The 25,412-nt window shown below is 36.2% G+C and overlaps 2 protein-coding genes and 5 non-coding genes across 9 annotated transcripts; 3 read left to right on the forward strand and 4 right to left on the reverse strand.

Annotated features, from left to right (window-relative positions):
• The first annotated feature begins 335 nt into the window (after positions 1-335).
• On the forward strand, positions 336-454 carry LOC114841092. Its single transcript, XR_003783009.1, has one exon. It is a non-coding gene; the product is annotated as a 5S ribosomal RNA (ribosomal RNA).
• A 378-nt stretch (positions 455-832) lies between these two features.
• LOC114841093 lies at positions 833-951 on the reverse strand. Its single transcript, XR_003783010.1, has one exon. It is a non-coding gene; the product is annotated as a 5S ribosomal RNA (ribosomal RNA).
• A 316-nt stretch (positions 952-1,267) lies between these two features.
• Positions 1,268-1,386, reverse strand: LOC114841099. The gene has a single exon (XR_003783016.1). It is a non-coding gene; the product is annotated as a 5S ribosomal RNA (ribosomal RNA).
• A 1,581-nt stretch (positions 1,387-2,967) lies between these two features.
• LOC114841100 lies at positions 2,968-3,086 on the forward strand. Its single transcript, XR_003783017.1, has one exon. It is a non-coding gene; the product is annotated as a 5S ribosomal RNA (ribosomal RNA).
• A 395-nt stretch (positions 3,087-3,481) lies between these two features.
• Positions 3,482-3,600, reverse strand: LOC114841094. The gene has a single exon (XR_003783011.1). It is a non-coding gene; the product is annotated as a 5S ribosomal RNA (ribosomal RNA).
• A 1,935-nt stretch (positions 3,601-5,535) lies between these two features.
• Positions 5,536-15,235, reverse strand: LOC107036132 (glutamic acid-rich protein). Of its 3 annotated transcripts, XM_015253873.1 has the most exons (10): positions 15,019-15,235; positions 14,640-14,678; positions 14,340-14,534; positions 12,388-13,043; positions 10,040-10,136; positions 9,763-9,837; positions 7,959-8,123; positions 7,479-7,838; positions 5,976-6,157; positions 5,536-5,903 (listed from the first exon to the last, which is right to left on the reverse strand). In XM_015253873.1, the coding sequence occupies exons 1-10, from the start codon at positions 15,068-15,070 to the stop codon at positions 5,889-5,891; spliced, it is 1,836 nt and encodes a 611-aa protein (XP_015109359.1). In that variant the 5' UTR covers positions 15,071-15,235; the 3' UTR covers positions 5,536-5,888. The 3 variants fall into 3 exon arrangements, with proteins under 3 accessions (XP_015109359.1, XP_015109362.1, XP_015109360.1); XM_015253876.1 differs by lacking the exon at positions 14,640-14,678 and having other exon boundaries at positions 14,340-14,531; XM_015253874.1 differs by lacking the exon at positions 14,640-14,678.
• Positions 15,236-16,231: 996 nt separating this feature from the next.
• On the forward strand, positions 16,232-24,591 carry LOC107036142 (dolichyl-diphosphooligosaccharide--protein glycosyltransferase subunit STT3A). Its single transcript, XM_015253887.2, has 7 exons — positions 16,232-16,343; positions 17,058-17,176; positions 17,294-17,461; positions 18,184-18,734; positions 19,218-19,610; positions 21,572-22,145; positions 23,972-24,591. The coding sequence occupies exons 2-7, from the start codon at positions 17,080-17,082 to the stop codon at positions 24,304-24,306; spliced, it is 2,118 nt and encodes a 705-aa protein (XP_015109373.1). The 5' UTR covers positions 16,232-16,343; positions 17,058-17,079; the 3' UTR covers positions 24,307-24,591.
• Positions 24,592-25,412: the final 821 nt, after the last annotated feature.

Below are 25,412 nucleotides of genomic sequence, written 5' to 3' on the forward strand. Positions count from 1 at the left end.
TCCAAGTGACCAGCCCCTTGTTTACGGAGTTCTTTTTAACCGTATATAGGAGTATGGTATTGTCGGACTGACGAGTCCGTTTCCTTCGTTTTCAGAGGTGGGAGATGTGGATGTGCGTGGGGATTAGCCAAAGTGGGGGTAGCTACGAAGGGAATGGACTCGTCAGTTAGTCGATAGACTCCATTTAGCGCTCACTCGGCCAAAGTCGCTGCCGTATCTCCTGGTTTCACTTCATGTAATCTATATTATTTTTAACGGTATTTAGTTCCTCATTTCGATTTTCGATCAGATCGCAGATTCTTCCTATATTCGAAATTTTTTTCAACAAAATTTCAGCCAACAGCCATATCACGCTGAATACGCCAGTTCTCGTCCGATCACTGAAGCTAAGCAGCGTTGAGCGTGGTTAGTACTTGGATGGGTGACCGCTTGGGAACACCACGTGCCGTTGGCTCTTTCTTTTGAATTTTCTCTTTTTCAATATCGTAAATAAGCAATGAAATATGATTGATAAGCAATTAGATTTCGCTAATTCCCATTCACTTCGCGACTAAGCAATTGCATTGCGCAGACAAGCAATGAAATGTCATTGATAAGCAATTAGATTTTCCTAATTTTTATTCACTTCGCGAGTAATTGATTATTTGTTTTCATTTTTCAGAACTAGAAAATTCGATTCCGGGATCGACGAATTCAGGAAGTTTCTTGAGTTGAAATTTATGGAGCTTTTTTCAGTCGTATTTCGGAATGTGGTAGACTCTACCGCACAATGATAATCAATGACATTTCATTGCTTATCAGTGCTATTGAAAAGGAAAAATTCAAAAGAAAGAGCCAACGGCACGTGGTGTTCCCAAGCGGTCACCCATCCAAGTACTAACCACGCTCAACGCTGCTTAGCTTCAGTGATCGGACGAGAACTGGCGTATTCAGCGTGATATGGCTGTTGGCTGAAATTTTGTTGAAAAAAATTTTGAATATAGCTCAAGAATCCGTGATCTGAACAAAATTTCATGATGTGAAACCAGAAGATGGGTTTTAGCCGAGTAATGCCAAATAGAGACTACCACACTCGTAAATACGGCTGAAAAGAGCTCCATAAACTTCGCGAACTCATTAATCCCGCAATCAAATTTTTTAATTCCCAAAAATGAAAACGAATAATTAGTTAGACGTGAACTGAATAGAAATTAGTCAAATCTATTGTTTATCAGTGTCATTCCATTACTTATCTGCGCTTTTGAAAAGGAAAAAATTCAAAAGAAAGAGCCAACGGCACGTGGTGTTCCCAAGCGGTCACCCATCCAAGTACTAACCACGCTCAACGCTGCTTAGCTTCAGTGATCGGACGAGAACTGGCGTTTTCAGCGTGATATGGCTGTTGGCTGAAATTCTGGTGGAAAAAAATCAGAACTTATACTAAGAATTGATAATCCAATCGAAAATAGAAATGAGGAACTAAACAGCTTTGAAAATAGTGGTAATTTCGTATTAGGATTTTGTTCCTCCTGAGCTAATCGTCCTAAGTGATCATTCAGGTCTGGGGCGAACAGTAGATTCAAACGGATGATGAAAAACATAATAGTTTTTATGACTATAAATAATGCTTGTAGGGAAGCGTTGTTCTTATACATTTTATTAAAAGCTTATCCCTATCTCGTAGTGGGAAGGGATTCGTTTCGTAAAATTTAAGTAGCTTCGTTTGAGAAAGCTTTAATTATGAAAGTTTTACAGAGAATCTAGCTCTTATAGTGGAATCTAGGGATGGTGCATCTATACCAATGGTAAAACGGACCGCGGTATTTTGGACCTGTTGGAGTTTATTTATCATAATTTGAGAATTCAAAATTAAATTCAACAGCGCATGGCGAGGTATTAATATCAAGCCTCACCAGTACTTAACATTACCCAGAGGATGCAGCCGGTATGAACCCCAAAAAATCCCAATATCACCAAATCATCATAATATTGTTGTAACCGGTGAAAAAGGAAGACGATACAATATTCAAATGGTTGGGGCGGTTTATTAATTAGTTAGGTACAGAAGATGAGTCGTCGAAGAGATCTCCAAAGAGAATGAATCTATCCAAGTTATTTCAAAAGACAGTCGTTGTCAAGGGGGTTCCGTGTCATCTTCAAGATGATGGACAATTGAATTATGATTCGAAGGGGGGACACGTAACAATATATTAGGGTGGGTCACTTAATTCTTGGTATCACTACATTCAGATGTTTAGGGATTCAAACACCTATATAAACACCCGGATCACTACATTCAAATGTTTAGGGATTCAGACACCTATATTGACGCAGATGACGTGTCCTATATTGACGTTGATGTAGTGATATAAAGAATTAAGTGACCCACCCAAATATATTATGATGATTTGGTGATATTGGGACTTTTTGGGGTTCATATCGGCTGCATCCCCGTCGCTAACCCTGGGTACTGTTAAGTACTGGTGAGACTTGAAATTAATACCTCGCCATGCGCTGTTGAATTTAATTTTGAATTCTCAAATTATGATAAATAAACTCGAACAGATCCAAAATACCGCGGTCCGTTTGACCCTTGGTACAGATGCACCATCGCTAGATTCCACTATAAGAGCTAGATTCCTCTGTAAAACTTTCATAATTAAAGCTTTCTCAAACCAAACTACTTAAATTTTACGAAACGAATCCCTTCCCACTACGAGATAGGGATAAGCTTTTAATAAAATGTATAAGAGCAACGCTTCCCTACAAGCATTATTTATAGTCATAAAAACTATTGTTTTTCATCATCCGTTTGAATCTACTGTTCGCCCCAGACCTGAATGATCACTTAGGACGATTAGGTCAGGAGGAACAAAATCCTAATACGAAATTGCCACTATTTTCAAAGCTATTTAGTTCCTCATTTCTGTTTTCGATTGAATTATCAATTCTTAGTATAAGTTCGGATTTTTTTCCAACAGGATTCCAGCCAACAGCCATATCACGCTGAAAACGCCAGTTCTCGTCCGATCACTGAAGCTAAGCAGCGTTGAGCGTGGTTAGTACTTGGATGGGTGACCGCTTGGGAACACCACGTGCCGTTGGCTCTTTCTTTAGAATTTTTTCCTTTTCAATAGCACAGATAAGCAATGAAATGTCATTGATTATCATTGTGCGGTAGAGTCTACCGCATTCCTAAATACGGCTGAAAAAAGCTCCATAAATTTCAACTCAAGAAACTTGCTGAACTCGTCGATCCCGCAATCGAATTTTCTAGTTCCCAAAAATGAAAACAAATAATCAATTAGTCGCCAAGTGAATAGAAATTAGGAAAATCTAATTGCTTATCAATGACATTTCATTGCTTGTCTGCGCAATGCAATTGCTTAGTCGCGAAGTGAATGGAAATTAGCGAAATCTAATTGCTTATCAATGATATTTCATTGCATTGATGTTTCATTGCTTATCTGCGATATTGAAAAGGAGAAAATTCAAAAGAAAGAGCCAACGGCACGTGGTGTTCCCAAGCGGTCACCCATCCAAGTACTAACCACGCTCAACGCTGCTTAGCTTCAGTGATCGGACGAGAACTGGCGTTTTCAACGTGATATGGCTGTTGGCTGAAATTTCGTTGAAAAAATTCTGGATATAATCCAAGAATCTAAGAATCCGGGATGATCACCAAATCATCATAATATATTAGGGTGGGTCACTTAATTCTTGGTATCACTACATTCAGATGTTTAGGGATTCAGACACCTATATATGTGTTAAACACCTATAACCTATAGGTTTAACACCTATAACCTATAGGTTTAACAACTATATAGGAGTTAAAGTTGTCTACAACAGATGTGTGACATTCTGACATCCATTTTTTCATTGATAATGGTATATTTCTAACCTAGTCAGGTAAAATAAAGCATTCGTCCCTAAGTGCGGAATTTCGCATTCCGGTAATCCTCCCTTCCCTTGGTTACTACCTGCTGTTATTTATCCTCCTCAGAACACCTTCAACATGTTCTATAACGCTCTCGTGGTGTTAAGGATTTCGTCGTGATAATTATTGAGTCTCAGAATTCAACGAACGAAGAGAGTTTATGGAGCTAAAATTTGTCCGCATTTCGGCAGATTTGCTCTTTTGATTCCCCGCCTTTTTCCGTATTTTTTTTTTACAAGTAAACGATAGTTTGGAAAATTCTGAAAAAATTCGACTTTGATAATCAGAATGTGTAGAATTTAATAGTTTTTTTGTCACTTCTATCAATTCAATAATTAGTCTCAGAGAGAATAATAATGGAAGAGAGAACCCGCAGAAGCGGGGATCTCCTCACTACGTGACTAGAATCGCTGGAGGTTTTCGTCGCGCAGCGTCGCCAGCCCCTCTCCAGTGCGTTCACCCACTCCTTACGGACCTAGTCGGTACTGAATGAGAGACTCGGTAAGAACCAAGGATTTGCTTCAATCCTTGTGTAAACCAATAATGAGAGCCAATAAATTAAATTTTAATGTCAAAGAAAAATTCTATAGTTTCATAGAGCTTAATAATAGATCGGAATCGTCTAAGTTTACTTGAGTCCCATCCCACACGGGCATTGACGGTAATGAGTAAACAGTCCGTTTGACAGGGGAGGCTACAGCTCGTCCATATGATGTTGAAGTTGTGCTTCCCTTCTCTGATTTTACCGAGGGATTCAAGAGGGAATCATTTAATGAAACAGAAGAAAAAATCCCTGGAATGAGTCTGGAGACTGGTACAGAATACTTCAACTTATATTATAAAAAGAACAGAACAACCTGGTACAAACGTCACAGTAAACTTTCACGGAGAACCATAGTATGGGTTAACAGGGCTAGAGCGAATCATTACACAATCTCGCCAGCTCTTTGAAAAGAGTTGGCTTCATCGAGTCTTCATCTTGTGACTGTGGTGATCCGAATAAAGACCTCGGCCATGTGCTTTGGCAATGTCCTATCTATGAGCCACACCGTCAGGCTTTTGACAGGGATACGAAGGGAAGGCTTCCTCCCACCCTATGAAATCAAAGTCTTCTTAAAGAAATTGAATAGAACTGTTCTCAAACATATTGATTCCTTCTTGAACTCCTCAGGATTGAATATTTGAAGAAGTGATGTAAATTGTTGCGAATAGTACCTAAAGAATTATTTTCTAAACACATTTGTATTTTTCTAATTTTTTTATAGCAAAATAAACCACATGGTTTGGATGCTTAAATAAAAAAAAACCAAGGGTTTGGCAACGTCGCAGCCCCGTTAACATTGCGGGGAATGCCTCACGACCCTCACGACATGACCAAAGTCGCAGGGCCGAGTAAGGTGACCAAATCGGAGAAACTTCTGATTATTTCTATCGATTCATGATCCTTCAACCCGTGGGATTGTCCTACCTGCCTCTGTTGTGTGGACCCCTGCGATCGATTGAGTCTTGCGAATTTTGATCCTTTCGACGGTAGAACCTTGCAAAGCATGCCAGATCCTGCTTCGTTGCAATAGGTATTTGCCATTCAAGTATGTTGATGGAAAAAAAACACTGTGTCCAAACAATATTTCTTATTTTTTATTTATTTTTTATATAATTCTTTACTTTTACTGTTGTTCAGGAATCTTCACGTAGTAAATACACATAGGATAATTATCGTTAACTTTCCAGCTATGAAATTACACTTAACTTTGAAGACACCACTATCATTCTTTTCTATTCCATAATTAAACACTCTCATCTCAAATGAAGGGAATCGGAAGCGAATAAATTAAATTGAAAACTAGCGCTAGTGTAAGTTTTTTTTTCACAAAAGAACAATTGCGAATTAAAACAGGTTTGAGGCACTCATTTAATAAATTCGAAGTTCACATTAAAGTGTCCTAAAACTAGGTGATGAGTTTTCTGATCAGTTGTCAAAATCCTGAAAACAAATGAATGTTATAAATTATCCATGATTGAAGAAGAGAAAAGATAAATGAAGACGATAACTCACTCTCATGAGCCAATTTTCAAGCTCTTCTTGAATGAGCAATTCATCGAAATCCGACGCATTGTTGGAAGTGAAATCTTGTCGACCGCCAGGTGCACTCTTGCCTTGATCTCCTTTTGCTCCTGTTGATCTGGTCGCCTTTTCTTTTGGTTCCGGACCGGAATGTGCTTTTGGAGCGTTAACATCTGAGGCCAAAAAAAAACAAATCGAATGTATTCTCAGCATATTATTCTCCTCTTATCAGAAAGTATAGTTGATGGAGACACAAGTGAAGTAAAAGAACTACCTACACTTTAAATAATCGTAGAAATTAAGGAGGTAAAATGAACGTGACCACGTACGACTCCTTTATTTTACCTCCCTAGGTTAAAAATATACTATTTTAACCCTAATTGGTCACCCTACGCGACCCAGCGACTTGGTCACGTCCGCGGGGAAATGCCGCCGTGTTATTTAGGCCTGAACGTTGCCAAATTCACTGTACACTGCCCAGGCGCGTTTAGCGTATTTCCGGCAACGTCGCGTAACAGGCACTTTGATTTAACATGGGAAAAAAAATCCTCTGTTAGAAATAATTTTTTTTTAGGAATTTTGAGAATTATATTGTTCTATAACTATTAAAGTTTTTTAGACACTTTGATTGGAAAAGTCAAATTTTTTTTAATTTTTCCGATCAGTTAATCAATGGCAATTCAAGAAAAACAACGCGCTGCGGCACTTCCCTCATATGGTGACCAATCTAGGGTTAAGGTATATCCCAAAATCATTGGACCCAAAAGTTAGTCCTTATGAATATCCGGAAATAATTCTAAATGACATAATTCATTGCATTCTCATAAGTTGTTGAGTTTTTCTATACTCATGTGTTGATGTAGGCAACAATAACTGTTTGAATCAAATAAGAAATTATTTGTTAATCAATTTCTTGAATCAAATGAGGATTGGTTTCACAAAATCTCCATTTTTTAGAGTTCAATATCGCAGAAACTATGTCCTACAACGCAGAAACTATGTCGTACAACATTTTACAATAAATTCACCGTATTCGGGATTTATCAATTTATCGCGGATTAGTTTTTTAAGAACATCGTAAGAACCGTTTTCGGCCTCCCGTGTTAGAAGCCCACATTTCATTATTTATTATCTCCTCAACTGTGTAGTACAGTTAGTTAGAATTTTTTTCAATAGCTGGGGACTATTATAAACATTATCTATGAAAAACATGGGGACAATCTCAAGAAAAATGTGTTCTAGGGATATACCTTAAACTGATAGTTACGATGATATGCTAGCTAGTTGGGCATTCATTCATTCATTCATTCGTTATACTCCAATGCTTTATCGGATTACTTCGAGTAAAATCATTGATTCTGACAAACATAACGATATTTTTAATCCTAGCATGATGATAGGATCCTCCGTGCTCTTTTTCTAAATTCAAAAATGTAAAAATGAAAAAAATAAAAAAATCGGGAAGATTCGTTAGATGCCTAGAAAATTATTTACGTTTCCAGTCGTAATGTTTTTCACTTTCTCCTTCCTCTTCATCATCCTCTTCGGATTCGTCTTCTTCCTCCTCTTCCTCTTCTTCTTCGTCCAATTCTTCATCATCAAGCTCTTCGTCGTCTTCGTTTTCACTCTGACTCGGCGTTGGAATTTTTCCGTATTTTGCCTCTAATTTTGCTACCAATTCTGTATCATCCATTGCTACAATGTCATCCTCTTCCTCCTCCTCCTCTTCTTCTTCCTCTTCAGAATCTTCTTCGTAATTCACATCTTCTTCGGTTCCGGAATGGAGCTCGCTTTCTGATGTGTCTATTTCTATTTCCATTCGCTTTGGAATTGAACTAATTTGTGGCTCAGGATCTACAGAAAAAGTTTTGGGGAGTTTTATAAGCTATCATTCTTTATTGTTAATTGGTCGTATTGTTAGCCTTGTGATTCAATCTCTAGTTTCTCTTATCATGAATAATAACAGAGTTATACCCTTTGGAGGTCGACTGGTTAAATTCGAACTATCAACTTTGCTTCCCTGTTGCACTGGTTCCTTTGCTAGTACTTTGGGAATGAGGGGGGTTGGTGATATGAGAGTATCTCGTCTGGAAAGGTCCGGAGGACCTTCCCCATTGTACGCCGCCAATTCGACGTCAACTGTAATTTCAATTCTGTTTGTTACAATTTTTTTCGAACTTTTTCAAATTCCGTAGTGATGTGGCAGATAGTAAGAGAACGATTTTTTACATCTTGCTAAATAGCAGGTTATTGTGAGCATGAACAATTCTCAATTGCATGAGACATGCATATTCTAATAGTGAATTTACCAGTTTTCCGCCAATTCCAAAAATTGAATATGAATTATGTTTTTTCTACGGAAATACATCCATTTTTTTTTACTTTGCAGTACTGATGTTTTCATCATTCTCATTGAAAACTATGAAAAACGTGAAAATGTGCCGCCGAACTTCTACGGGAAAAATCTCAACAGAATGGGGTCTCTTGAAAATTAAAAATCGAAATTAAATATGAACCTTTTTGTCTCCAATTTTTTTATTCATATTAAGGCACGGTTCTATTATCTATTGAAAGTTATCTAGATAGCTTGTTTGCTCGATTTTTATCTCAAAATTTCAACTCGATGCCGCGTCACTGTGAAACCCCTGAAAATTATGAATTTGGATTGAAACAAAAAAGTAAAAAAAATTCCGAACATTTTGAAAGAGCGTTTTCAATTAATATTGAGGAATGAATTGAGGAGATATGAATAATGCATAATTACCTTGGCAAATGGCGGCCTGTCAGTCGTCTCTATGGAAAGAGGAAAGATGAAATAATAAATCGATTGTACGAAAAGAAGCTCTTTGAAAAAGTTTGTGATATTTTTAAGAGTTTTTTTATCACACTTTTACGATGAAATACTTATCACTTATACCAATGTCTTCAATTGAAAATTGTACTGTCCATCAACTGTCACGTTTGTCAGAGGCGCAAAAAAGAAAGAAAGCGATTTTCCTGTTTTCGATTCCCGACAAAACTGACAACTGATCGTCAGTACAATTATCAATGGAAGAGATTGGCATAAGTGATTAATAATTTATCGTAAAAGTGTGATTAACAAATTCTTAAAAATATTACAAATTTTTTTAAAGAGCCATTTTTCGTACAATAGTCTGGTCGCGCTGTGCCAAAAGATTTATTATATTTCGTCTTTCCTCCCCCATGGTGGCGACTGACAGACCGCCATTTGCCACGGTAATTATACATAATTCCAATCTCCTCTATTGAAATAATTCATCAATATTAATTAAAAACGCCCTTTCAAAATGTTTAGAAATTTTTTTACTTTTTTTTCAATCTAAATTCAGAATTTTCAGGTATCTCTGAGTGACGGGGCATCGAGTTGAAATTTCGAGATAAAAATCGAACAAAAAAGTCTATTTAGATAACGTTGATGAAATTCCGGATAGAATTCACTTGCGAATGGGCTAACATTTTCTTTTCAATTTTTCTGGGATGAATAATCACTTATCAAAATCATAAAATTCAATGAATTACGATTTACCACCTCTCCAAGGAATTTATTTGCTCGGTAACTATTATCAATATGCATCACTTTGTCAATCATACTCACTTGCTCGTTCATTGTTAGTTTCTAACAAAGGACAACGAGAATCACATACACCATGCTAACATTGATAGATTTGCATGATTAACTAAGCGCTAGAAATTAATCACCATCTAAATATTTTTAACCGCTTTGCTGTTGTTTTTTTTAAATATAAAAAACATTTACCGTTACTCCACCTTCTAACGAGAACAAAATGCGCAGCAACGACAAGTGCCACGCCAACACCAAACTTGACTGCCACTGCAATCATCACATTTTTTCATTTTTCGCATTTAGATTATTCCATTTTTTACACTTTTATTTATCGAGATCAAAATATACTGCTTCTCATTTGTTATTCTTTCGAACTGTTTTTCATATAGATTATTGTATAATTAAGAGCATGGAGGTCCTTTCAATTTATTCTAGTAGCAACATTGAGCGAAAGAAGTGGGCGACTTACCGCTCGAAGATTCTTCCTCTATCTCGTCTTCTTTTTCCGACTCTAAATCCACTGGATCGTTGTTCGTGACTTCCTCAATTTCAGGATCATCTTCTATCTAGATCCACAGTGGATTCCAACAGAACAAATAATATGATTGTTACGGAGAAAAAAATCCTTGGAAATAGAGTGTGCCTTACGGATAGAAAATTCTATTAAAAATTAGTGGGGTATTCACCAATCCATGGGACTAAACCAAGATCACCGTAAGATTCGGATGTGACACCCGAATTTGTAAGGGCTTTTCATGGAAAAGAAGCGTAAGTTTTGCAAAAATTGGAGTGCCACATTGAAATTTTTGGGCGGATCATGCGATTTATTTGGGGACTCCTGTTTGGTCCCACGGGTAGTGGCCAGCATCCTATTTTTTTAACCGTAGATTGGTCACCCTATGGGAAAAACCCGCTGCGCGTCGTTTTTCTTTAATTACAATTGACTGGTTAACTGGAAAAATAAAAAAAATAAAATAGACTTTGTCAATTGAAGTGTCTAAAAAATTGTAGTAGTTTTTAGAACAACATATTTCCTAAAATTCCTAAAGAAAACACATTATTTCGGACAGACGACTTATTTTTTCCCATGTTAAATGGAATTGCCCATGACGCGACGTTGCCGGACATTCTCAAAACGCGCCCGACCAGTGTGTAGAGTGAATTCGGCAACGCGAAAGCCTAGATAACACGGCGGCGAATCCCCGCGAAGGTAACCAAAGTCGCAGGGTCGCGTTTGGTGACCAGACTAGGGTTAAAAAATACTAATATAATTGATAATCTAAATTTTCAATTGATGGTGAATTGAATCTTTAACAATATGGATCTGTCAATTTTCTATCAAGTCAATAATACTAAATTTTTTATAAGGGATTTCCGATTACCCAAATAAGGGTCAATGTTCCTAACTGAATTACAGAATAATAAATAATTCGGAATTTGAATATTTAAATTGATGACAACTTCAATAATTAAAATTTAAGAGTGATATTAACGAATTGACTACTTAATAATTTAACAGTAATTATAATTAATGGATATAGCTATCCCTGGCAGCACCATGAATCAGACCCAATTTACACAGAAAAAAAATAATCGTGCAGAACCGGAAATTTCACTTTGTAGAATCCTCACAATAGCTGTTTGTTTGGTTAATTTCATGGTAATACTAGAACAAGTGAGTAATTGCTCTTGTATTGGATATAGTATTTTTGCTACTAAATTAGCAATATGCTTCCGAATGGTTATTTTGCACATAATTTTCTTCTATGATATATAATTCATTGTTTATTTTACGTTATTAAATTGAATAAGATTTCTTTTCAATTAATTTTGTCAGATTTTCAACGTAGTTGAATGTTATCATCATCCTTACTCTTATTATCTCTTTCTTCTATACCACCGATTGTCTTTCTTATATAGTTCTATCTCTCCCCTCAGCCCTGCGATAAAATGTTAATAGAAAATTTTTATTTACATATACTTGAATGAATTTGAAACATCACATTTGAAGAAATCATCAGAAAGTTCACTTTCCGGGAAATTCATGTCAAATTCAAAATTTTCAACAATCATCATAGAAATTAAATCTCAACCAATATAGCTATCGTAATCAACTTTCAACTTCGACTTAATGGCATTAAAGCAAACATTTTAAGCTATGATTGAATTCATTTGATGCATGATATTTAAAGATATCCCCGGAATTCTTATTTTCAAAAGATATGAAATTTTTGCAAATTTTCAAATAAAGCAAAATAACGATTATTGCTATCGCAAAAGTACATTCAAATAAATTTTTTAATCCATCAGTGAATCAACTCCTCTGTATGATAACCATTGTATACTTTAGTGTTTAATCCCACGCAATCAGATCCCAACCTATTATATTTGGATAATTCGTTTCACTTTCTCGGTCACTTCTGTTGTAAATAGTGACGGTCAGATCGATTCGAAGAGTTAATTTTTCCTTATTATTCTATGTCATCAAATAACGAAGTGTCCACAACACATTCATTAGCGAATAATTGAAGAAAAACTTTGTTACATACGTACGCACACACGTACGAACGAGATCTAAAAATTGCATTTTTGAACTTTTTGGATCATACTGGGTCAATATAATCCAAAAAATCCAAAACTTAAATTTGAACGATTACAAAGCTTCCATTCGGAAGCAAAAAAAGACGGTCTGGACGATAATTTTTCCGAGAGCGTAAATTCCGCTCGGTTCAGGATGCTAACACGGAATTTTTTTTAGATTTTTTTCTCCGTGGAGTAAATGGAAGAAAAGTAAATATAAAGTACATAATAACCTACTTCTTCCAAGGGCTCATCGCTATCGTCATCAATGTCATTGACTCCAGGAATGCCCACGAATTCATATGACAGGTCATCCTCATTATCTCCTTCCTCATCTTCCTCATTCAATAGCGGCGAGGGACTCACGCCTTCAATGCTGATATCCAGAAGTTCTGCGTCTGTTTCTTCTTTCGAGTCTTCTACATCATCATTCTCGTTCTCATCATCTTCAGCGTTTTTATTATCTACTTCTTCTTCATCAACTTCTTCTAATGTTCCAGAATCATTTGGTTCATCTTTTTCATCATCGTTAACATCATCATCATTTTCTCCACTAACACCATCGGGTCCAGTCTCATCGTCTTCCTCTTGATCAGCTGGGTCTCCCTCTTCGCCAGTACCGTCTTCTTCTTCTTGTTCTTCATCGTCTCCTTCCCCCTCATCCTCGTGTTCTTCAGAGGCTGCAGCTTCCTCTGAACCTGCTGTCTCAGCTTCTTCATCAGTTTCTTCGTGCTCATCCTGTTCCTCCTCGTGTTCCTCATCCGCCTCGTGACTTAAAGCTTCATGACTGCCCTTATCGTGTGATTCATCATGTTCATCATGCAAAGATAACGAATCATCTACCCAGCCTTCAAATATCATTGCCCATCGGGAAGAAGCTACCGGAGTATCAACTGAAAATCAAAAATCATTTCGTTGTTCATTATCAATGAATCAATATTTCATTAAATTCATAATCAATATTGGGACATCCTGTAGAACACGAATATTTGATAACCTTGAATAATCCCTTCCCCTGGATAGTTCCATTTTATTGTCAATTTTCAGTGGAAGCGATTTTCTAGTGGAAATACTTTACAGTTAGATATTGAAGATAAAGGCAATAGAGAACTTGCATGGAATTCAGTTTTCCCCAATTTCCCTATTCATTCATTCTTCGAAACCAATAGATAGCTAAACAAAAAGAATTATGGAGAAATTAGGGGGCTACGTCCCCTGTTTACTCCGCTCTCCAACTCCCATATGACCCCCATGATCCTTATTCTGATTCTCGTGACTCATTCTGACCCTCATTGAACCCGTTGTGACCCTTATTTTGACCCTTCATTTCCCACCTCTGTGACCCTTATTTAGACCCTTAATCTGACCCTTGTTACCCTTGTTTGGACCCTTAGTCTGACCGTTGTGATCCCCTTAATCTTGTGACCTTTAATCTCGCGAGCCTTAAACTGATCCACATAACCCTTAATCTGACCCCTGTGGCCCTTATTTGGATCATTAGACTGCCCCTTGCGACCCTTAATCTGATACTCGTGGCCCTTAATCTGATCCTCGTGACCCTTATTCTGATCCTTATGACCTTTGTGACCCTTAATTTCGGCGTCTTAATTTCGAGTACCAAATTTCCATCACCAGAAGTCGATTTGGATGTTTATAATATAGACAGATATTGCCTAAATATTTTATAATAGGTGATTGAAAATCACACGTTTTTGAAGCCCATTATTTCGGTCATGACGTCTCAAAGTGATACAACTCTAGTAGAAATTGATCGAAATTCTGCGACATTGACCCAAAGTGCCTGTACCTATAACATTGAATGTCGCGCGCCAACTCCCGCCGCGAGGTTTTTGCGCTATGAAATTTCTACTAGGGAAGTAATGCTGGATAGCGCTCTGTTGGTGGAAAGTGAGGAGAGAGGGGAGTTACCGTCATCCATTGGATAAGGCGCACGCGAAGGTTGGGTTAGGTTCGGCTGGAGCTATTCTGTAATTGGTCCAGCGTTCGACCACCCTTGTGACGTCATTAACGATTTCAAAGCGTTTGAAATCCCCAACTTTCGACAATCAATTATCAATTAACCAGCAATATTGGTATTTTTTATAAGTGAAAAATGAATCATTTAAGATCGAAACTTGAGATTGAAAATGAAAAAAAAATCATGCAAGTTCCCTATTTACAAAGCTTACCATCTGTTGATCCTCTGGATTCAAAAATAATTACACCAACGAGTCCTACGAGAACTGACAAAAGTACGAAGAAGATTATCTTGGCACACCAATGGCCCCCAGTTCCACCCTCTTTATGAACATGTATCGTGACGTTTTCCCCATGATCCGAGGATCCAATGAGCGTTGGTGGAGGGGTTCCAGCATCTTCGTCTTCTAGGAAATTCAAAAGGGCATTTATTCTCATGCCACAGAATTGTTCGGATGTAGAGATTTTGGAAATGTCAAATAATAATGTGAAGAAAAAATAAGGAGTCATACCAAGACACTGTATCCTCTGTATATGGTACTCGTGATCGGCTAAAAATCAGGTTTTGTGTGTTACCAAAAATTTTAATGAAAAACTTGGAATGCAGAACTATTTATAGTATCTGTGATGGGATGATCGTACCCGTGAAATACCGACGACACACTTCATCGGATAATGATTTTTAGATATTAAATTAAATTTTTTTATTTTTCATTTCTACATTTTCGTGATGGTTATTGAAGATTGCTAAAATTTTCGGTAATTTCTGGGAATGATGAGAAGTTGTTTGGATGCTCATTTCGACGACGAAAATAAAGACGATGGATATTATGCTAAAAATAATCCTACCCACCGTGTAACTCGCGTTACGAAAGTTTTGTCATCGCTCACCTCTTTTACGTCTCTTCTCTTTTCGTTTTCTTGGTTGCACATCACCCGACATATTATGTTTTCACTTAGTATAAATGGAACTAATTATTTAGTGATTTGGACTCGTCGATAAACTTCAAATATTGTTAAAAAGGAAGAACGAATGCGGACCAAAATTTTGAGTTTCTGTCGCGTGCGGGTGCGCTGTAGCGCAACCAGTGCTCAAGCTCGAACGTCACCGGAGCGCTTGCATTGGTTCTAAAAACACTGAGCTTCGCCGACGAGCGCTCGCTATTACCGACGATAAAAAAACAGGAAAAACAGGAAAAAAAAGTGAAGTTTTTCGTGGTTATACGGAGCGAAATCGATCGGGTCTGCGATTTTCCCTAGTTATTTCCATATTCCATCATAGGGGCGAGTGGGGTAAAACGGCCCCTTTTGATTTTTTCAAAAATGTTAACAGCTCATTCGATTTTAAATAAAATGAAATAATTTTTTTTCCATGGAAACTACACTTCTTCCCCTTTAGAATGAACTTGAACTGATCTCAATTAATGAATTTGTTTCTGAGTTATGAATATCACAAAAAAAGTCAAAAGGGGCCGTTTTACCCCACTCTCCCTCATATCACAAACTGTTCACTAGGTCCCAAAGGCCAGTGAAGACTTTTAAATTTCATAGACGTATCCCCTTAAGGGGTCATAGAAGGCCATCGATTTCTCGAAATTTTTAAACAAATTTCCTGCTCAAAATTATTAATAGTTTCCAACCCAAAGCACATTGATCTTCATCATCATCTCCTGAAGATTAATGTGCTTCGGGTTTTTAAAATATTGATCACTTTCAGCAGGAAATTTGTTCAAAAATTTTGAAAATTAAGAGCATTCTGTTACCCCCCAAAATTCACGTTTTTTTANGTGGTGCGAACATTTTCCTGCGTTTTCTCTAAACTTTTAAAAAGAATCACAAAACTGTAGAAAAAACGCATGAAAATTATCGCACCACTACGCAACTTCGTGAGCCATTAAAGAATGACAAACCACAAAATCGTTATATTTTTTCACGTCACTCCCATCGATAATTTGCCAGAAAAATGAAAACAACGTCAATTTTGGCTAAAAGGGTGTCGAACATCCTTAATACGTTCCACGGGACAGCTGGATCGCATTCAAATTCCCGCTTAAAATCGAGCGTCGGTCAGAGCGAGATTTCACAGCGCAGTGTAGTAAAAAATGTCGCGCTCACTGGTACAAGGATTGTGATCGTTCCCATTATTCAACTAATTTTGCTAGATATTTCCTAATTCACGACTTTTCTCATTCCATTTTAATTCACAATTCTTAAGGGTGAGTGAAATCAGCGTTCAAATCAAGTTATCCGATCCCTAAAATCCCACAGTGTTTTTCAAATTATTCCAAAACGTGCCGGCCGGTGACACTTTGTGTGTACGTGTCCCTCCTAATGTGTTAATCCACTCTAAACAATTTCAAATCAACAACTAAAATACCGACAGGCATATTTATAAAAAATTATGGACCAAAGAACTTGTAGGAAAATTCTACGGGTTATTCCAGCTCACAGAATCGATCCATTCTAACCTCTTTGAGAACCAGGAATCTTGTTACAATTTATTTTTTGGGACAGGGACCGATAACTGATCAACTTTGCTCCAGAATAAACCACTCATTCCTTGAAACATACACCCGGCAAAAATTGTTTACTTTAATTAAACCAACTTTATTTTACTCAAATTAATGGGTTTATTTGAATAGCTCGTAATCCAGTTTTTATCAAAACATAAACTTGATTTCTAGTTGCTTTTCCTTAGAATGGAAGCATTGTAATTGTCAAAATTTGTCTAATTTCTCTAATTTTTATTGAAAATGATGTAGAATGACCTGAAATGTAAAAATACAAAGTTCGGCCATCATGTCTGTATGCGGTCATATGGCCGTGAATTTCCCTTTTAGAATTTTAGCAGATGAATGAACATGTTATCCATTCACCCATTTACTCATTCATATGTACCCAATTTTTATACTTATTTTTGTTCATTCCAGATAAAGGCATAAAATTAGAAAGATGGTTTCGTTGTTGAGGGTCAAGGGTCTTCGGATGTCTTCACAGAAACAAGAGACTCTTTTGAAACTGACAGTGCTTTCACTGGCTGCTGTTTTATGTACGTATTTCAAAATTTTGAATTATTTACCATCCTGTTTTTGTGCGAACATTCCAAAATTTTACGTTGTTACATGCTTTATGAAGTACAATTGAAAATCTGTGTTCATCATTTCAGCATTTGCAACCCGTCTATTTTCGGTTCTACGATACGAGAGTGTCATCCACGAATTTGACCCTTACTTCAATTATAGAACCACGAAATTCCTCGCTGAAGAGGGTTTTTATGCTTTTCATAATTGGTTCGACGACAGAGTATGGTATCCACTGGGCAGGATCATCGGAGGTATGTTATTCAATTTCAGAAATGGAAAGTCGAAAATGAAAATCATTTGCAAAGTTTTAAAAGTAGAAAAATCCAAATTTGGCAATTGCCGATTTATCTGGATAAGAGGAAAGGCCTTCGTGAGGAAATATCAAGAATCTTTTAAAACTTGCAATTCTTTAAAATTACGACTCCTGTCTACAGGTAATTTAAAAATAATCAATTTTCGACTGAATTTGAATCTCGATTTTCAACCGTTAGAAAACATTTTGAAATTTGAAAAAAATTAGATAGTTTATTTTGCAGAAAGGTTGATGAAATAATTAAAAAATTGCAATTTTTTAAATTACAACCCCTTTGTACAAATAATTTGTAAACAATCAATTTTCCACTTTAAAAATCATTTGTTCGGAATCGTAACAAAGTTATTCATATTCAGAATTTTACCAGAAAACAATTTAAAGTTTAAATAATTTCAATTATTTATTTATAAACAACGAATATTTAAAAAATAATAATTTTGTGCAAAATATAATTTGAATGGCGCTGAATATTAATGATTGTTTTCAAACATCTAATAATTGAAAATGGTTGAATTCATAGTGTGGTCTGTACCAAACTGCAAAAGATACTTGGATATCCTTAATTATAAAAAAGTTATGAAAATTACTTGACAAAGGCTTTCTCCTTTAGTTTGACCATCTAATTCCCCTCTTATAAAATGACCTCTTATAAACTTACAGGTACCATCTACCCAGGATTGATGATAACATCAGCTACAATCTACCGATTACTCCAGATGCTCAACATTCCCATAGATATTCGCAACGTCTGTGTATTCCTCGCGCCATTATTTTCTAGTTTCACAACAATTGTGACCTATCACCTGACAAAAGAGCTGAAAGACTCGGCATCAGGTCTCTTCGCAGCATCGATGATTGCCATAGTCCCCGGATATATCTCGAGATCAGTGGCTGGATCCTACGACAATGAGGGTATTGCTATATTCTGTATGCTCTTCACCTACTACATGTGGATAAAAGCTGTAAAAACTGGTGCTATTTTTTGGTCCACGTGCGCTGCTCTCGCATACTTCTACATGGTCTCCTCCTGGGGTGGCTACGTGTTCCTCATCAATTTGATTCCTCTTCACGTCCTAACGTTGATGGTTACTGGACGCTTTTCACATAGAATTTATACCGCTTACAGTATACTCTACTGTATTGGTACCATTCTGTCAATGCAGATCTCGTTTGTGGGATTCCAGCCTGTGCAGAGCTCTGAACATATGCTTGTAGGTATTCTCAAAAATCTTTTACTGTGGAGATTTCAAGGGGTTGACTGACCAACGTTTTGAAATGTTCGACAACTGAGAAATTATAAAATTCAACAGAATTAGTTGATCTTTCATACAACATATTCTTGGATATAGAATCCAAGAAAATATTACGAACATAATCGAACACATCGACTTTTTTCGACTGCTGATTTGACGTGGAATCGTGTGAAATATCCTTTCGAGTATTTTTAAAATTTTTTAATTCATTTTTTTTTTCGTTCGGGTTTTTACGATGTGTTTCCTTTTCACCTCCAACCCACTGCACGGCAGTCGCCAAAAGACAAGAGAAAATCGTCTCTTGCGAGACTCCCACTTGACACTGAAACGCTCGGATTTAGAATGTCACAAATTTGGCGCCTAAGCCGGGTCAATCTCACACTCTAATCACACAGCCAGTGCCGTCGTTGTTATGTTTCAAATTAATTATTTTTATTTCAGGCCCTCGGAGTCTTTGGACTGTGTCAAATTCATGCTCTAGTCGACTATCTTCGCAGTAAACTTACAGAAAACGATTTTGATCTCTTATTCCGGGGACTGATCGCCTCTATGTTAACAATATCATGCGTCGTGGGTGGAGTACTAACAATCACCGGGAAAATATCGCCCTGGACAGGACGATTTTACTCACTGCTCGATCCATCCTACGCGAAAAATCATATTCCAATAATTGCTTCAGTCTCTGAGCATCAACCTACCTCATGGAGTTCGTTCTACTTCGATCTACAAATTCTGGTGTTCCTGTTTCCGGTTGGACTGTATTTCTGCTTCTCGAAACTCACAGATTCCAATATTTTTCTTATTCTTTATGGAGTTACGAGTCTCTACTTTGCTGTAAGTATTTTTTCTCTAATTGCATGCGAATATTCGAATGATGAAGGATAACAGCTGTATTTTTTTACATCTCGTTAATCATAAAATTATCTTCATGATGAGTGATAACAAATGTGGACGTCCGCATGAAACGGAACAACTTTGTCGATTTTAGTTTTTAAGATATTCACGTTTTTGTCTCAGCAACTCCCTTTTACTCCCATGTTAAATTGTTTTTTCAACTTCCCTGACGACGTCATTTTTTACCCTATCAGAATCATTTTTAGATCAAAATGTGAGGGATGTTATCAATATTATCAGAGTATGCATAACTCCCTATTGACAAAGTGGTCCCTTTTTAGGCGGACGTCCACAAATAACGTCAAAAGAACACCTTTTGTGGGGAATTGTTTCAGATAAAAATAAGTTTCTCTGTTGTTTGTTTCTGAAATTATTTATTTTTTATATAAACACACAGTTCAGTAGGGAAAGGATGCAATTGAGTGTATTATAGCGGAGTGCCAAAAATGTCTAGAGAATACTGAAAAATAAAGAGAACTTTTTTAATTTAAAATGGAAATTATGGAAAAATGTGGATTTTCCACAAAAAAGCAGAGGGAAGCTTAAAACTTTTTAAACTATGATTTTTCAATATCATATGAATACATTATAAGATTTAAAAAATAGGGTGCCAAATTTTGTTAATTAATTAATTAAAAATTGTTATGACCAAATTAAGATTTTGAAATTTTTTATTACGATGGAAAGGCTTGGGATTCCCCTGGGGTTTCGAGTTTCATCGAATTCCATTTTTTAGAGCACAGTAACTCCGCCATTATGCTCTCAAATAGATACACGGACGAAAAAATTCAATAGAAAAACCTATTGAATTCGTCAGAAAATTCTATTGAATTCCTATTGAACTGGTCTATTAGTTTTTGGCCGATTCTATTGAAATGTTCAATAGAAACTAATCAGTAGAAAAAGTCAATAGAATTCAATTTTTCTATACAACTCATTCTATTGAGATATTTTCTATAGAACTTCCTCGGCTCAAATTTTCTAATTTTTTTTGTTTGATTTTCTTGATGAGAAGAAAATAAAAATAGAATGAAAAAAACTTAGAAAATTTGAATCGAGCAAATTTTATTGAAAATATATGAAAAGAATAAGTTATATAGAAAAATCGAATTCTGTTGACTTTTTCTATTGAATGTTTTCTACTGAACATGTCAATAGAATCAGCCAAAAACTAACAGAAACTTTGATAAAAATTCAATAGAATTTTCTAACGAATTCGGTACGTTTTTTCTATTAAATTTTTTCGTGCGTGTAAACTTAATTCAACAATTCTTAAAACGACACTTTTCTGAGATCAATACAGAATTCAATCAGGAGCTCATAAAACAGTTCGAGAAATTCAACTCAACTCGGTTGGAGAATTATGAAACATTTTCTGAGGATCTTTTCTAAAAAGATAAAATATAGCTACGATTAAGTTTTCTATAAATAAATTGTCGTTTCGTTTTGAATCTGAGATACTTATTTAAAAACTAGTTTTAACATCAACAGTCCATCACTCGTTTGGTGAATTAGGAAAAATTTTCTAAGGACCTTGTCTGAAAATATAAAAGATAGCTGCGATCAAGTTATCCATAAATAAATAGTTCTCTTTCTGAATTTGAGATATTCATTTAAAAACTGGGTTTAACATCAACCGTCCATCATTTTTTAGAAAATCTAGCGAAATTTCACACTTTATAGCCCACATTAGATTACTGACCGTAAACTAATAGACTTAAAATCCCATCGAAATTGATTTATTCGTTTTTACGTGAATCGCGAAGGAAAAAAGGCAACAAATTTATTCTTATACATAAAAAGAAAAAGAGGAAAATCAACTTTCAGTTGAATAAATTTAGCACTTTTTACCACTTCACTACAGATATAGAACAACTTTTCACCGTTCAAATGTGTTCCAGGGTGTTATGGTGCGTCTGATGCTAGTACTTGCGCCAGTAATGTGCATCCTAGGAGGAATTGGAGCATCTTCCTTATTATTAACCTACATGAAGCAATTGGAGAGTAGCAAAGTGGTCGACAAAAAATCCCGGAAATTTGAAAACAATTACGTCCTCAGAAGTGAAATTTCCATGTTATTCATAGCTGTAATGTGCATTCTATTTTTCTCGTATACACTTCATTGCACATGGGTAACTGCCGAGGCGTACAGCTCACCGAGTATAGTACTGTCAGCTAGATCGCCTGACGGCGGAAGAATGATATTCGATGACTTCAGGGAAGCCTACTACTGGTTACGTATGAATACACCTGAGGACTCGAAAGTTATGTCGTGGTGGGATTATGGGTATCAGATAACTGCCATGGCTAATCGCACGATCCTAGTGGATAATAATACCTGGAATAATACGCATATATCGCGAGTGGGACAGGCTATGGCTAGCTCTGAGGAGAAGGCTTATGAGATCATGAGGGAGCTGGATGTTAACTATGTGCTTGTCATCTTTGGAGGATTGACTGGTTATTCCTCTGACGGTAATTGTTTTTCAATCATGGCAATTTATTGACTATGAAATTATCTCAACAAAACGCCCTTTCAACGGAATATATCAAGAGGCACTCGCTTCTCTCTTGAGACAAATGCATAATTTAGTGGTTCTGTTTTACAAAATGTAGATTTTTCTATTATTAAAGTCACTCTACCCTTACGGTAAATTCAAAGATTATTGAAAACTGCAAAAAAAAATTGCAGAAAACTCGATTAGATTCGGGATTCTAATTTTTTTTTCAATTTAATTATCGTTTTGGTTAAAAAAGAAATTTTTAAAAATCAGGATTTAACCCAGCGTTTTATGTGAAAATCAACATTTCCATTGTAATCAAAGATTAAAATCTGAATTTTTTTTCATTAGATGCGAAAAAATCGAGAATTTTTTGACGCCTCATAAAAAATTATCCACCGTTTTGCAAACAAGTTTTATTATTTATTTATAAGAGGGAAATGTTTGAAAAGATATCAATATTTTGCGAAAGTTAATTTAGATAATATTGACTGGGTATGAATTTTTTCAAATTTTTTTCCATAGAATTTAGTTGAAAAATTTTAAAACGGAAAATATCCAAAAGTACAGCGTAGCCCGTCCGAAGGGTAGAGCTACTTTAAATATCGAATTATCTTCCTGATGAGTGCTTTTAGGGGAAAATGTCAACATGTAGGACTCGTGGTTGTTGGTTCGGGAATACGAAATCACTACTCAAGCGAATTAACTATATAACTAATTTATTCGCCGAAGCGTTAGAGAGAAATGTATACAAGTTGCTAATTATGAATTGCGGAGTAATGCGAGTCGAATAGGTCGACAGTCTCCGACTGACTGAATTCGGGTAGTCGTGACTTCGGAACCTCAGAGGTGCGCGTGTTTGGCACTTGCCCCTATCTGAGTTGGGGATAAAGCCATTTGGAATAGAAAGGGAGGTGCGCGTGTGTCCTCTGAGTGTGTGTGAGGGCAGTACTATAGTCGTCCCTCAGATAGTATACAGCGAGGCGCTACAAAAATTTTTTTTGTTGAAGATTCAGACAGCTACGAATGAGATCTTTTGGCTTCTCATTAATTCAGTATTAAGGTGTTTCGTGTGAGAATTCAAAATAATGAAAAACAATTGAAAAATTCATGGGAGAAATGGCTGTGTACGCTGCACCATTGAGAATTTTTCTACATTTTCTACAAAAAATAATGAAGTTTGGATGTTTTTGTAACCCCTCCAGCTATAACCTCCGTGGTTACCTCTCTCTCAATTAGGGCAATTTACATGGCACCCAAAAAAATAATAAACTATTGAGGAAAAACTAGTGGATGATGAATCAAATCTTTCTTGAGAACACGGATAAGTTTCAGATTTTGTTCAGATTTCATAAGAAAGTTATTTGAACAAATGATTCGAAAAATTATGAGTTTCGGGGCAATTACGCTTTCACGCGCAAGCGCATGATTCGAATATTTGAGAGAGAGAAAACACTCGACAGGTTCACCAACTCGAGACGAATTTTAATATTATTTCAATAATTAGAAAAACATTCAATAAAAATTATTTGACACCCGTCGCTGATGAGAAAAAAATCAATCAATCTGATGAATAAAATCAATATTCAAAAAATGTTCAAATGCACACTTAAATAATTACTTGAAAATTGGAAAATTTCGTGCTCAGCGATTGAATTAGAGCATTAGGGCTCGAGAACAATAAGACTCCTCTTCCGTTTACCTCCCCCCGTGATCTACACGCGAACAATATCCTTTTTGTTCATTTACAGATAGTTCTGATAATATTTCCATCCATTCATGAGCGGTTAATACTTTCAGATATCAATAAATTCCTCTGGATGGTCAGAATCGGTGGCAGCACAGAGGAAGGGAAAACGATCACCGAATGGGATTATTATAATCCCTCCGGTGAATTCAGAGTAGACAAAGATGGCTCGCCGATTCTTCTCAACTGCCTCATGTACAAAATGTGTTACTACAGATTTGGACAGGTGTACACAGAGGGTGGTAAACCATCTGGCTACGATAGGGTTCGCAACATGGAAATCGGAAACAAGGACTTTGAGTTGGAAACGTTAGAAGAGGCCTACACCACTGAACACTGGCTCGTGCGCATTTACAAAGTTAAAGACTTGAAGAACAGGGGAAATTAGGAAAGGAATCTTTCATTCTCGGGGACACTCCGAGTTTTTGTCACTTCCACATGTCTCTCCCTCGAATTATCACATAAAAGTGATGGCATTACGAATCTACTCCTCTCTACTTTTCGTTTTTTAATTGAATTAATTTAAGTGGTACGGAGTACTGATACATGCTACGTATTTTCTGTAATATTTTACATACAGCGAAGTTTTTATATGAAACAGGAAGGATAATTGAGATTGGTGAATAATCGGATATGTCGAAGCACAAATACAATAGTCTCAATACATTGCTCAGTCCATGTTTCAATGTTTTTTAAGTAGGGGAGACTGGGGCAAAATAAAACAGCAGAAAAACTACTGTTTGACGCAATTCACGTAAACAAAAATTTTTTTTATCAACTTTAGTTTTGTCAACTTTTTATATTGTTGAGAGTACTGACGAAAATAAAAATTTTCTATTCGTCTTATAATTCAATTGATTAGATTAGACCAATTACACTTTTCTTTTTTCATTCGATTGAAATTTAGCATCACATTTTCCGTTTTTTCCCACCGGGTCTCCCCCTGGGCCTTACTATGGACTTTGCATTTTACTGTTTCATTTTCGTTTCAATTAATCCACTGACAAAATCTTCTTCCGTCAAGAGTTCTCAATAATTTTCCATTCCACTGAATGGAAAATTATTATTCTCAGCAGTACTTCCAAGAATTAAAAAAAGTTGATAAAAACAATTTTTTTACTTGAATTGCGTCAAATAGTCGTTTTTTGACTATTTTATTTTGCCCCACTCTCCCCTAATTTCTGTGTAAACTTTTCTTCTTTCTTTTTTTTTATCATTCCAGCAACGAAAAGGTACAATGACTCGAGGAGTTCCAAACTCACCATGAGTTTTCATAAGGCATCAAAGTAAAACTGCATAAATCATCGTCAATGGCTGAGGAGTTTGGAATTACAAGAAATGAATGCAAATGGTTGGATTACGGATATTTAACCATTTTCTGAAAATCTATTTTTTATGCTATCTTCTGCAATTTTTTAGACTGATAGAGGAACGTGTAAAACCAACATTTCTTATGATTGAGAAAAATTCGGTGCAGAGGTTTTGGTAAACCGA

The sequence above is a fragment of the Diachasma alloeum genome, unplaced genomic scaffold, assembly GCF_001412515.2.
Source record: "Diachasma alloeum isolate Michigan unplaced genomic scaffold, Dall2.0 Dall_scaffold_00206, whole genome shotgun sequence".
Lineage (NCBI taxonomy): Eukaryota > Metazoa > Arthropoda > Insecta > Hymenoptera > Braconidae > Diachasma > Diachasma alloeum.

Excerpts from the sequence above, each read along its gene's own strand:
- LOC107036142 (XM_015253887.2), top strand. The coding sequence starts at position 17,080 with ATGGTTTCGTTGTTGAGGGTCAAGGGTCTTCGGATGTCTTCACAGAAA. Across the intron at positions 18,735-19,217 it reads AGAGCTCTGAACATATGCTT|GCCCTCGGAGTCTTTGGACT; the intron begins GTAGGTATTCTC and ends TTTTTATTTCAG. Across the intron at positions 19,611-21,571 it reads TTACGAGTCTCTACTTTGCT|GGTGTTATGGTGCGTCTGAT; the intron begins GTAAGTATTTTT and ends AATGTGTTCCAG.
- LOC107036132 (XM_015253873.1), bottom strand. The coding sequence starts at position 15,070 with ATGTCGGGTGATGTGCAACCAAGAAAACGAAAAGAGAAGAGACGTAAA. Across the intron at positions 14,679-15,018 it reads AGAGAAGAGACGTAAAAGAG|CCGATCACGAGTACCATATA; the intron begins GTGAGCGATGAC and ends CCTGATTTTTAG. Across the intron at positions 9,838-10,039 it reads AGAGGAAGAATCTTCGAGCG|TGGCAGTCAAGTTTGGTGTT; the intron begins GTAAGTCGCCCA and ends TGATGATTGCAG.